Source organism: Apium graveolens, chromosome 1 (genome assembly GCF_009905375.1).
Source record: "Apium graveolens cultivar Ventura chromosome 1, ASM990537v1, whole genome shotgun sequence".
NCBI lineage: Eukaryota > Viridiplantae > Streptophyta > Magnoliopsida > Apiales > Apiaceae > Apium > Apium graveolens.
The window spans coordinates 205,754,359-205,768,300 of NC_133647.1; the positions used below are offsets into that span (position 1 = coordinate 205,754,359).

At 38.0% G+C, this 13,942-nt stretch overlaps 1 protein-coding gene and 1 pseudogene across 1 annotated transcript; one reads left to right on the forward strand and one right to left on the reverse strand.

Annotated features, from left to right (window-relative positions):
• Positions 1-224: 224 nt before the first annotated feature.
• LOC141724568 (ABC transporter C family member 5-like) lies at positions 225-3,002 on the reverse strand. The gene is made up of 5 exons (XM_074526757.1): positions 2,873-3,002; positions 2,376-2,443; positions 877-1,109; positions 581-790; positions 225-481 (listed from the first exon to the last, which is right to left on the reverse strand). The coding sequence occupies exons 3-5, from the start codon at positions 941-943 to the stop codon at positions 465-467; spliced, it is 294 nt and encodes a 97-aa protein (XP_074382858.1). The 5' UTR covers positions 944-1,109; positions 2,376-2,443; positions 2,873-3,002; the 3' UTR covers positions 225-464.
• A 9,518-nt stretch (positions 3,003-12,520) lies between these two features.
• Positions 12,521-13,710, forward strand: LOC141724580 (ATP synthase subunit a-like; annotated as a pseudogene).
• The last annotated feature ends 232 nt before the right edge of the window (positions 13,711-13,942 follow it).

Here is a 13,942-nt window from a genome sequence, read left to right on the forward strand (position 1 = left end):
TGTAACACTAATAGACCCAAATATAACGCAAAATGAGTGATACAATAGCTTGATCAATATTGCATAAGTGAGACCACCTGTGGGTCCCATATAACTTACTGTAATAGTTTGTTCTATCAATTGTAACTCCAATCTTTTTAATTAAGTAATAGTAGCATTTGTAATCTTACACTAAATTAAAACATACATTACACTATAATAGGCATATGTAACATTTAATTTTAAAATTTGAAATAAATGTTCTGCTTAAAATCTGCAATACATATCAAAAATGTTACAAACACCACATAAAATTACAACAATACGATAGATCAATTAACCATACTTCAAGCATATCCAAACTGCGATTAAAGTTATTAATACTTTGCAGCTATATAGATCCCCTTCTTCCCATAACAAATTCTTGGCTTTTGCTTCTCCCAACAATCATTTTTCTCTGCTTCACCACCTTTTCTTATAAATTTCTATCCTCGAGAGATATCTGATTCATAACAAAAACAGATCAAAGTAGGTTAGGGAGTAATCTGAATAATTATGCATACTTAGTAGGTTAGGGAGTAATCAGAATAATTGCGCATACTTGGCGGTATCAAGAACCTGAAGGGGATGGGGGTGGCTCTCTGGTATTGTGCAAAACTGCAACAGCTAAAAGCACAGTTCCAAATCCGCAGAGCACTGAAATAATCAGGGATTCTACTATATCTTGTCGAATATTCAGAAACCAACTTTAGAAACATGAAAAACTTATCATCTAATAATCGAGCTGGAACGTCAAACTCTGCAACCTGGCCTGCAAAGCATATACAATTATCAGTAAATATTACCATGAGATGAAATTTTTGTAAAGAAAGAAAATGGAGGAAAACCAATGCGTACCATCACTACGAACTAGAACCAAATCACTATCGATAACGGTTGTAATACGGTGAGTAATTGTACACATTGTACACTCTTAAATCCGGTCTTAGTAATATTTTGGATAAGAAAATATGTGGCTGAATCTACGGAGGCAGTTGCTTAGTCAAGCACCAGAATTCTTGAGTGCTTGAGTAAGGATCGACGAAGAGAAACAAGTTGGCGCTGTCCTACACTCCAGTTATCTCCGTTATCTAGAACAACAAATTTTAGGTTAGATAGAAGACATGTTAGTTGAACAAAATCATGAAGTCTGAAAAAACATTATAAAAGCATAACAAAATAAAAAGATGCTAAAATAATAATTCCAGTATAAAGAACTTATTCATGACTCATAAGCATTGAAACCAGGTCAGTTTTATATTTTCAAGATATATGCTTAAAAGTTAAAATCAAATTAATTTTAGCATAAATAGATTTTTTTTCTTTTCCTATTTTAATAAGAATTTTATGTACAGACAACCAGTGGAAATATCCATGATATTTTACAACTGTAGTTAATATACTACTTACCAACCTAGTGAGACTAGAGGTGATTAAGAACCCAAGACAATATATAAAAACTAGGAAGTACTCATCCATGATTCTAAATTAATAACCTAAAAGACGAGAGGTGATTAAGAAGTGAATTCTCTAAAGGCCAAACTACTTTAAACTACCAAGATCAAAGTAATTAAACTAGCAAACATACTTGAACTCTAATTAATATCAGAAGATCTAGACATATCAAATATATTAAATAAAGATGATTTTCTTGACTAAATTTATTAGTTGATGTCATTTATCGCCTAATAAGCTTTTGATGTGGAGTGTGACCCTGCAAATAGAAATAGCTTTAGACAGCTTGATGCAAAAAGGAACAAAATTTATACACAGTATCAGTTTTACAGTATGGGGAGATGCTAGATCAAGAACTCAATCCACTCCTGTAAAAAGCAAGCTAGGTGCACAAGTCGGTCGAATCAATCTAGACAATATTACAAATCAAACATCCAGTTAAAGGCTTTGTCCAAAGTAATCATCCCAGCTCGCCAGCCATAATTAATAAGAATGTCAAAGTGATAGCCAAAATTATTCAAATAAGTAATACCTATAAATAAATCCATTTGTACTTAGATCTCCATTCATAATACTGTACCATAAATACAGAACACATGTTTTTTCCTACGCTTCTTTAGTGCAACAAAATAAGGCTGGAAATCATGAATATCATTATAGAGTTTTTGAGTTTATGAATATCAGCCTTATCCTCATAGAGTTTTTGAGTCATTGTAGGTATTTTTCTATCTGGTGACTTCTAATAGAGTTTGTTGGTGCCTGTTGTTGAAATATCTTTCCACTTGTTACAGGGGATTGGTTTACTAACATGACTTTGAAATCCAAATGTGTGTCTCTAATGTCTTCTAGATAAGTCCTATACAAATTTTAGATGTCTAGATAAAGCTTATAGCCAAAGGTACCTCAATTCCTTAGCTGTCTCGGTAAGAGAGAAAGATTCAGTCACTTGATCATTTCATTCATCGTGTCTCTGCATCGTGAGCCACAAAAAATATACAAAATTATAATTATAACAATCAACACAAATTCAGAAGCAATTAAGTAGTAGCTAAATTCATAATGGTCGATATAACAATACAAACACTTAATCAAAAACCTCATCGTAAAGTGACGAACCTAGAATTCTAGACCACTAAACAACTAGACATACCAACAAAGATATCATAAATTTAACTTATAACTCAAGACCTAAGTGAATTAGAATGAGAAAAGCCCTAAATTTACCTTAACATAATCTTTTAATTAGAACGCCCAATTTTATAGCCCTAATCTCTTAAATATCAAACTGAAAAATATAGTTCAAAGTATGCCAAAACAGAACCTAGTTAATATATCGAAGCCCCTTTGAAACCTTAATCGACTACAAAATTATATGAATATAAAAAAAATTAGAAATCACCTTTTAACTAGAGCTATAGACGTTTGGAGAGAGAGAGATAATTCGAAAGCGTGAGAGAGACAATTATTGTCTCAGTGTTTTGTTTGGGAGGAAGTATTCCCCTGTATTTTCATTTAGGGGGAAAAACTACCGCCCTAAATTTTACTGAGTAAAGTGCAAAGTATTTTAATATTTTATTATTATAATTTTAGTTTTTATTTAATTATTAAATTATTAGTTTTGAATTAATAAATTAAAAAGTGACTTTTATATTTATGTATAATATATTTTATAATTTTTATTATATTATATAAATCGTGTATATTTAATAATCTTTTTTTTTTAATTTTAATAAATGAAATATTATTTATTAAATAAAACCAATGAAGTAACTTCTGTTTTATGTAAAAAAATTATAGATTTGGTTATATTATATATTACATTTTGTATTTACTAATAAACCAGAATATAATTTTAATACTAATTAATAATAATTTCAGTTTAATATCTTAAAAATTAAAAAATAAATACTGGTGTTACATGTTGTGCAACACCGGTAATTGTGTGCAATAGTAGTTTTATAGCTATTGTAACACTAATCGAGAGGTGTTACAATAGGACAAATATTTCTTAGCTAATGTAACGCTCTTTGTAACACTTGCATTACAGTAGCCCACTTATGGCGTATGTTACGGTGACCAGACCGACTATCAACCAAACTTTCATTGCTTCGTTTTTTAATGTAATAGTGTGTGTGTATATATATATACGAAAATGATCAAATAGAACTAAACTTAAAATAGAAACTAGAAACTAATCTAAGCAATTAGATCAATCTAATCTAATGGTCCCCTAAAAGCACACCCAACTAATCTGCACCCTCCCACATATAATCTCAGCTTTTCTCCTCCATTTTTAATTTGATTTTTTCCGTCAAATGGTATTTTTTTTTAATGAACTAAATGAAAAGGTAACGGGAAAGGTGAAATTTGGAGATGCCTCTATAGTCGAAATCAAAAGGAAGGGATCAGTGATGTTCATTTGCAAGACTGACGGAGAAGTGATGTTGCGTGAGGTGTATATCCCCACTTTATGTAAAAACATTATAAGCTTTGGGCACCTATCTGAGAGTGAAAATAAAGTGGTCCTTAGTGGCACTTATCTGTGGGTGAATGACCAGAAATGGAAGCTTCTTATGAAGGTAAAAAGGTCGGCAAACAGACTCTATAAAATTATTCTTGAATCTAGAAATGCTGCTTGTCTTGTGTGAAATATCGAAGAAAGTACGTGGATTTGGCACTCTTATCCTGGTCACGTTAATTTCAAGGCTGTGATGCATTTGCCTGATAAAGGAATGGCAGGGGGCTTTCCAAAGCTAGTTCAGCCCAATACTATATGCACCGCTTGTCTATTGACCAAGCAGACACGAAATCCATTCCCCACGAAAGCTGAGTTTCAAGAAACAAGAATTCTGGAACTAGTTCATTCCGATTTGTGTGGACCGATTGCACCAACAAAAAAGGAAGGTAACAAATACTTCCTACTTTTGGTTGATGATTACAGTAGATTAATATGGGTATATATGATGAAAATAAAGATGATGTTTTTGAAACTTTCAAGAAATTTAAGATGTTTGTTAAAAGCAATTCTGAAGAAAAAATCAAAGTATTGAGGACTGGTCGAGGTGGAGAGTTTTGCTCGAATTAATTTAATTCTTATTATGAAGAGAATAGGATTGTAAGGCACCTTATGGCTCCATACTCCCATCAACATAATGGGGTTTATGGGGTTGTGAAACGTACAAATAGAACAGTCGTTGCCATGGCTAGAAGTTTTCTAAAAGAAATGAATTACCACCAACACTTTGGGGGGAGGCAGTTCGACACTTAGTTTACATACTCAATCATTTGCCAACTCGAGCATTGTCAGACATGACACCCTATGAAGTGTGGAAGTGATGCATGCCAGATGTCAGTCATGTGCAAGTCTTCGGGTGTGTGGCACACATAAAAGTGCCAATTATGCACACCACTAAGCTTGAGGATCGAAGCAAAATGGTTATATACCTTGGAAAAGAACCTGGAAGTTAAGCCTGTAGACTCTATGACCCAGAAACTGAGAAAATTCTGGTGAGCAGGGATGTTGTTTTTGAGGAAACCAGAGTATTGAAATGGGATCAACAACAACAAGATATACAAGTTGCTCGAAGTTCACCTGTCATGGTTAGTATCGGGCTAACCAAAAAAAATACAGAGGATGGCTTTAATTGTTACGATAATGGTGCAACTGGCAGGGATAATAAAGAAAGTGAGGGTGCAAATAACACCTCAGGGTCTGGTACAGTATCTCCAGATGCTGTGTATCGAAGCCCAAGCGAGAACTCAAGAAGCAGCAGCGATCAACCCAGAAAATACAGATTTCTTGGGGAAATATATGATGAAACAGAAGAAATAGAATTATAAGAGGAACTTCTGCTGTGCGGGACAGATGAACCTTGTAATTTTGAATATGCCATGAAAGAAAAGGCTTGAGAACAAGCCATGAGAATTGAGATTGAAGCAATCGAAAAAAATGATACATGGAAGCTTGAGGAGTTACCATCCGGGCATAAACCAATCGAATTAAAGTGGGTTTATATATTAAAAAGGGACTCCAATTAGAATATTATCAAGCACAAGGCGAGGCAGGTTGCGAAAGGATATGCATAAAAATAGGGCATTGACTTTGAAGAAGTATTCGCCCCTGTGACTCGCTTAGAAACGGTAGGATTGTTGTTAGCACTTGCAACAAAAAATTCTTGGGAAGTGCATCATCTAGATGTGAAATCGGCGTTTCTCAATGGATAATTGGAGGAAATGATTTATGTGTCTCAAATGGAAGGATTTATAAAAGAAAATAAGGAGCGCATGGTTTATAGATTGGTAAAGGCATTGTATGGACTACGACAAGCAGCACGTGCTTGGTACTCAAAATTAATCAAGTTTTTGGAGGAGCTCGGATTCACCAAGTGCCCGTACGAACATGCTGTGTATATGAAGCAGGAAGGAAGTGAATCCTTGATAATAGGTGTTTATGTTGATGATGTATTAATCACAAGCACTAGTGTTGCGACCATTGTTAAATTTAAGCGACAAATGAGAAAACAATTTGCAATGAGCAATCTTGGAAAATTATCTTACTATTTGGGCATTGAAGTTAAACAAGAAGGGAGCCGCATAAAGTTGAAGCAATCCACATATGCGAAAAGGTTACTAGAAAAGGCTGATTTAGCAGATTGTAGTTCTTCGAAGTTTTCCATGGAGATGAAGACGCAATTGGATAAGGATGAAAAAGGCAAACCAGTTGATCCTACTATGTTCAAAAGCTTGGTTGGTGGGCTAAGATATTTGGTCCATACCAGACCAGATATTGCATTTTCAGTAGGAATCGTTAGTAGATTCATGGAGCGTCCCACTGTTACACATCTAAACGTAGTTAAAAGAATCCTTTATTATATGATGGGTACACTTGACTACGATTTGATTTACTGGAAGGGAACTGAGAACTACTTCTTGTCAGGATATTCAGATAGTGACCTTGGTGGAAGCATAAAAGATATAAGAAGCACTGGGGTGTAGCATTCTATTTAAATGGATGTCTAGTCATATGGGTCTCACTGAAACATATGTGTGTAGCTCTTTCTTCATGCGAGGCAGAGTTCATGGCGGCCACAACAGCAGCTTGTCAGGGAGTTTGGTTAAGAAATTTGCTCACACAGGTAACTAATATGAAACATTGTCCTATCATTATCTAACTTGATAACAAGTCTGCCATCGACTTGGCGAAGAATCTGGTATTTCATGGACGCAGTAAGCACATCAATATTCTCTACCACTTCATTCGTGAGTGTGTTGAGCAAGGTGAAATCATATTTAAACATGTGCGAACTGAGGAGGAGTGTGCAGATATTCTGACCAAGGCTATGTCTACAATTAAATTCGAAGGAATGCATTCATTGCTAGGGATTAAGAAGTTATAGGAGAAAGTTTAGATTACGGGGGAGTGTTGAGAATATAATCTAAACCTGTTTGAGTCATTGCTGAGCTGTTAAACTTTCTTGTTGCTTTATAGGAATTAGATATTGCTTCTTTTCTATATATATTTACTTTCTAATATGTTCTTTTCTAATCAACATCAATAACAAAAGTACGTATTGTTCTTCCTTGTATTCAAAATATCAATTCTTCGATACTTTGTTTGTGTACTAGTCTGAAACCAACACATAATGAGCAAAAAACATAATGTTTGCATTCTCCAAGTTATATGTGGTCCAACTGGATAAAATTATGGTGCAAGTATGAAGAATTGCATGGCTCTGTGAGTTTGATAGTTGGTTCTTGGGTAGTTACATGACATGTATATGTTTGTTGTGTCAAAACTGAAAACATATCCTTTTATCTAAACTCATTTTCACATAGAAACATGTTTATAAAAAATGATGCCCTTTATAACTTTAGGTGGAAGGTAATTTCTAAAGTTTAATTCTATGAACCTTTTTCATAGAATAATATTGTGCGGCACTTAAATAATTTGAAACTATATATATTAATTTAAAGCCAATTTTGAGAAACAACAAGAAGATTTTTACATAACTGTATAAAATAATCTCATATTTTAAATTTATTGATTCATATTTATATGCTAAATAAAAAATTGGATGTAAAATAGAGGGTCAAAACAGGGCTGCCGCTCCGGACTGACTAAAAAGTTAAAAGCAATTTCATACAACAAAATCTGTAGAAGATAGACCTAGGGAACACGCTTTTTCGACCACGGTGGTATGATTGTCGGGCTCTCTCCTCGTTCCGCCCGCTGGCCTATTGGGATAGCAGCCTTCGGGCTTTACCTGCCCTTTCTAATAGAATAAAGAATTCCGGCTCGGCCCGGGAAAGCGCTGGCAACAACAGAATGGAAGGGGTCCATGTAGCTGCTGCGCCCGCCCCCCTCTTTGTCAATGGGGCAACAGATTCAGAATCTACTACAAAAGAGAGAATCCACTTCAGATAACCGCGCCTCTGCTAGGGCAGCGCGTGGAATTGCCGAGAGCGGACCTTTTTGGATATATAATCCAAGTCGAGAGTAGAGTTACGGGAACAGCCGTCTGATGGAAAATGACTTTCACGTTCGGTTCAGAGAGCACTTTTTTTGTTGAGAATTCATCGTTCCCTTTCGTGTGAATTCCCCAGCGGCGAATTAAAAACTTGTGGGCCCTATCTATTCCATCTCTCGAGCCCCGAACAAAACCACCCACCCCCCCGGATTCCATATCTCTTTTGACTCTATATATGTGGGCACCTGATATCTATGAGGGTTCACCCACCCCGGTTACAGCATTCCTTTCTATTGCGCCTAAAATCTCTATTTCTTCTAATATTTCATGTGTTTCTATTTATGGTTCTTATGGAGCTACATTGCAACAAATCTTCTTTTTCTGCAGCATTGCTTCTATGATCTTAGGAGCACTGGCCGCCATGGCCCAAACGAAAGTAAAAAGACTTCTAGCTCATAGTTCAATTGGACATGTAGGTTATATTCGTACTGGTTTCTCGTGCGGAACCATAGAAGGAATTCAATCACTACTAATTGGTATCTTTATTTATGCATCAATGACGATAGATGCATTCGCCATAGTTTCAGCATTACGGAAAACCCGTGTCAAATATATAGCGGATTTGGGCGCTCTAGCCAAAACGAATCCTATTTCGGCTATTACCTTCTCCATTACTATGTTCTCATACGCAGGAATACCCCCGTTAGCCGGCTTTTATAGCAAATTCTATTTGTTTTTTGCCGCTTTGGGTTGTGGGGCTTACTTCCTAGCCCCAGTGGGAATAGTGACTAGCGTTATAGGTCGTTGGACGGCCGGAAGGTTGCCACGAGTAAGTCAGTTTGGGGGACCGAAGGCAGTTCTCCGTGCACCGGACACGTAGCTTACCGAATCAGTTGCGACACGGATGAGAATGCATGCTACGAAAGATAGGGTCGAGTCTGATACATCAACCGTCTACTCAATATCCTTGTACGAGTTCACAATCACTACACAAGATGAACCTTGGTTTGGTGAATTGAAGTTGGCCTTAGGTGTAATAGGACTCCCAGTTACTACACGCGATCGTATACTGAGGTGCTCCCCGCCGGTTGTTGGAACGACGCGAGCCGGGCCGGGTCTCGATTCACAAAGATGAAGGGCCAAAAAGTATAAATAGGGGGTTACAAATTCCCCATCTCATTGGGGGCGGAAAACGAATCGACATCTCGATATGATACAACCTTTTAAATTTATGTTAGGAAAGAACGGTGAAGTCCATCCAAACCGTCCAATGAAGAATAAGAGGAGAGCAAAGCGCCAATGGCGCCCGAAGCGCATGCAAAACGGGCACGGATAAAAAGTTTGGAGGAGAAGCAGCCGAGCTCATTCCCTTCGCTTCCTGGGCCCAAAGCAGTGCAGTCTTTCCTAGCCAAATCAAGGATTTGGGGCTTCTTGCTACGCTATTAACTATAGAAATCCTTTTTTTGAGTAATATATATGAATAAAAGATAGATCCATCCAGCTATCCTATCCGATTTCTATTTTTTTATAGAAAGAGAATCGATTTCATTCAACATTTGATTCAAAAAAACTGTGCTTAGCCCCCCCGCTCATGAAACGGCTCTGCTGCAATGGATGGCAGAGGGTCCGTAGTACCCGAAGCACTGGAGCGATCCAGTAGCCGGGAAGGGGCCTAGAAGTGCCAACTGACTACACCACACTACACTTGGCTCTACACATTTACAGAGCTAACCCCTGTCGAGTGCCTGGAAGAGCTAATGGGGCTTCAATCCTTACTCTTTATCCCCATCTTCACCCAGGCTAACGGGGCCTTACTTATTCAGGGGGGAGGGTGGAGCCTCGAGAAGCACTGTTGAGAGGAAGATCCCTTACTTCTCTACAGGGTTCCAAATCTTTCTTCAACATAGGTGACAACGAGCAAGGCAGGGATGGAAGAGATTAAAGACGAGAATTAAGAAGCAAGCTCGCCTTCCCTTTTTTCATCATTTTTATAGAGGGGGATGGAGAAAGTGGACAAAACAGACTCGCATTTCCCAGTCGAAAAGATGGGTTCCTTTTTCGTCTCGCATTTCTCATCGAACAAATACAGGAAAAGAATCATATTGAAAACGATCCTAACCCAACCCCTTTCTTCGTAGAGCCGTGTATTGTAAGTGATCCGAACCTGCCTGGAGCGAGCCCCCCATAGAGGCAAGTGAAGTTGGTGAGCCGTATGATGGGCAACTATCTCCTGCGGTTCGGAGAGGACTCAGCTGTTAGTTAGTACCCCCTTGGTTTCGGGGTGGACCCTTTCACTCTATTTTATTATATACGCTTAGCGAAAAGAATGTTTTTTGATACACCTAGGACATGGATTCTATATGAACCAATGGATCGTGACAAGTCGTTACTACTAGCAATGACTTCCTCTATCATTACTTCATTCTTTCCATATCCCTCTCCTTTGTTCTCAGTTACTCATCAAATGGAACTCAGTTCATATCTTTAAGTTCGATCATTGAACAAGGTTCAAAGAAAGGGTGGGAAGGTGGAGGTTGGTTGAAGATGATGTTATGCGGCGTTCAGAACCAGTCTTGAAGTGAATGAATTAGAAAGAACGAAGAAGTAAGGAAATGAGACGACTCTTTCTTTCACTATATCATAAACAGATCTTCCCCTCCACACCAATCACGAGTTTTTCTCTATTCCTCTCGTATATCTTCGTAACACCCTTAATGCTAGGTTTTGAAAAAGACTTTTCATGTCATTCCCATTTAGGTCCGATTCGGATCCCTCCGCTGTTTCCTTTTCCTTCCGCACCTTTTCCTCGAAATGATAAAGAAGATGGTACACTTGAATTGTATTATTTAAGTGCTTATTGCTTGCCAAAAATCCTACTTCTACAATTGGTAGGTCACTGGGTTATTCAAATAAGTCGTGTTTTCCGTGGTTTTCCCATGTTATAACTTCTGTACCAATTCGGTCGATCCGGAATGGATCGGTTAAACATTCCATTAGGGAGCCTGGTCTTGACTCTTCTGTGTGGTGTTCATTCTCGTTCGGCTCTTGGAATCACATCCAGCAGTGGTTGGAACAGCTCACAAAATCCAACCACTTCACCTACTTCATTGCCCCCAACCCTTTCTTGTACCACTATTGAAACAGAATGGCTTCATGTTCTTTCATCGATTGGTTATTCCTCTCCATTTGTATCTCTTTCTCCAATTTTGGTCTCCATTAGTTCACAAGATTGAATGGCCAATTCTCCTCCGAACCCTCGATTCGATAGTTTTCCAAAAATGTTGGGCCGGGTATGTAAGCCATGTATCTGGGAGGAACTTAAAAGAAGGGCTTTCAGTTCTTTGCACCCCATTTTGGTCTTGCAGCTTTTTTAAAAAAGAAAAAGAAAGATATATATATAAATTTCTTTTTTAGAAGAAAGAGTCTGAGGTCGGGTTGATTAGCTAAAATTCGTGTACTTTCCCACCAATAGTTATATACCAGACTCTCGATTTAAACTAACCGAAGGTGCGATCCTAGGGAGCTTGTTTTGAATCTACTAGGTTTTGGTTAAACGGGCAATTGTCGTAGCTACCTACTTCGGGACAAGGAGCAACAAGAACTAGGCAAAACGAGGAGTGAAAGTGGGTCTGCAGATCTTAACGAGAGGGGGGCTTCCCTCTTTCGAGCTGATTGAGAAAACCCTAAGAATTGCGCTATTTTCCCTCTTAGCATACGGCATTAACTTAACTGCCTTAATCCACGATCCACGAAAGGGAGGAAGGATCAATAGTTAGGAAATCCACGTGCAAATGATCGGCTCTTAGGAAGAGATGACATTGAATGCGCTCTTACTGTTCGAGAAGAAACTGCTATAGAATCGGCTGCTAGTCTTAGTATTTTTTTGAATTTCTTACCCTTGACAGTCGAGATACCACGTAACCTTCTTTTTTACTTTACTGGTGATGTGGACAAATAGACATCCCTTTCCTTTAACAGTCGAGCATCTTTCAGACCCTTGAATCCAATGCTATTGACTCAGCTGCTCTCGAATAAGGTCTTCATTCAAGTTATTTCTTATGTAGTAGAAACGCCTTACAATCCGGTGGGGTTTCGGTTCGTTAGCTGGTATTTGCGCAGCTCGTAGTTCCACTTTTTCTTCCTCTAGTTGAGAAGGACATCCCCCTTTTCTTTAGTAGAGTAGACAAGTGCGTTTTCTTCCTCTTTCTTTGGTCGAACCTCACTTCTCTAATTCGGTATAACGATAAGGGGTTTACTAAGGTCAGCTCAAGAAGGAGCTACTTTTGTCAGTGCAATAGTGGGCAAAAGCAAGAATTTCCTATAAAAACAGTGTTTTGGCTTCTCTTCTTATGAAATGCCTAGATGGCTCAGTAATAGTTTTGATATGCAATCCAACCATGATATCCTAGGAATTGAGTTCTTGCTCACGTCTCTTTTAACTATGAGAGCTCTTTGTATAATTGCGTAAGAGAATAAAAAGAATCTTACGCCCAACAACTCCCATGTCTTTCTCGGTCGGACCGACCATAAATTTCGTTCCAAGTCTTTATGTATTTTTAGAGCAAGAAGCAGAACTACAAGAATAGTATAAAAAAGAATGCCTATATTTCGCCGCTTTGACGAGAACAGCCTGAATAGTAATCAAACATATACTACTAAATCTTTTACTAGTAAATCTGAACCTGAACCAACGATGACTATGACTATTAATGATTATGCTTTTAACCCATCTGACGCTTCTAGCGCTCAGGCTCAGGCGTTGAATGAACGTGCAGTGGAACTTCGGGCTGGAATACACGATGTATTAGGAGAGTTAATGGTTAACAGAAGTCCCGACGAGGTTTTAAGAGCGGCGGAGGCGGTGCATGAGTCAAGCAACGAGATCGCTTTTCTGGAGTGCCTTTTAAATGATTTGCACATAAATGGAGCGGAGAGTGAAGCTTTTGCGGAAACTTTGTTTCTAGCGGGGCAGGCCCCCACCATCCCCAGCCCACTTAAGTAATTTTCCATTCTCCCATTGATTCCTATGAATATAGGACACTTGTATTTCTCATTCACAAATCCCTCTTTGTTTATGCTACTCACTCTCGGTTTGGTCCTACTTTTGGTTCATTTTGTTACTAAAAACGGAGGAGGAAACTCAGTACCAAATGCTTGGCAATCCTTGGTAGAGCTTATTTATGATTTCGTGCCGAACCCGGTAAACAAACAAATAGGTGTTCTTTCCGGAAATGTTAAACAAAAGTTTTCCCCTCGCATCTCGGTCACTTTTACTTTTTCGTTCTTTCGTAATCCACAGGGTATAATACCTTATAGCTTCACAGTTACAAGTCATTTTCTCAATACTTTGGGCCTCTCATTTTCAATTTTTATTGGCATTACTTTCGTGGGATTTCAAAGAAATGGGCTTCATTTTTTAAGCTTTTCATTACCCGCAGGAGTCCCACTGCCGTTAGCACCCTTTTTAGTACTCCTTGAGCTAATCCCTCATTATTTTCGCGTATTAAGCTCAGGAATACGTTTATTTGCTAATATGATGGCCGGTCATAGTTCAGTAAAGATTTTAAGTGGGTTCGCTTGGACTATGCTATGTATGAATGATCTTTTCTATTTCATAGGAGATCTGGGTCCTTTATTTATAGTTCTTGCATTAACCGGTCCGGAATTAGGTGTAGCTATATCACAAGCTCATGTTTCTACAATCTCAATCTGTATTTACTTGAATGATGCTACAAATCTCCATCGAAGTGAAGTGGTTATTTATAATTGAACAAAAGCGAGGAGCGAAGGCCGCAATAGCCATTATTTTAACTCTTTTTTAAATAAAAGAGACCGCCCTTGATCTGCTACCTCTCCACTTTCAATCTGATTTAGAAACGGTCCTTCATTTGGTACATGTGGACTAGTAACTGACACAGGAGCGTCTCTATCTCGACCAAAGTTTCATGTCTCGCTCGATAGCAACAGCCAAACCCTTCTCTTTGTCAGCTCGATCTGCTCTT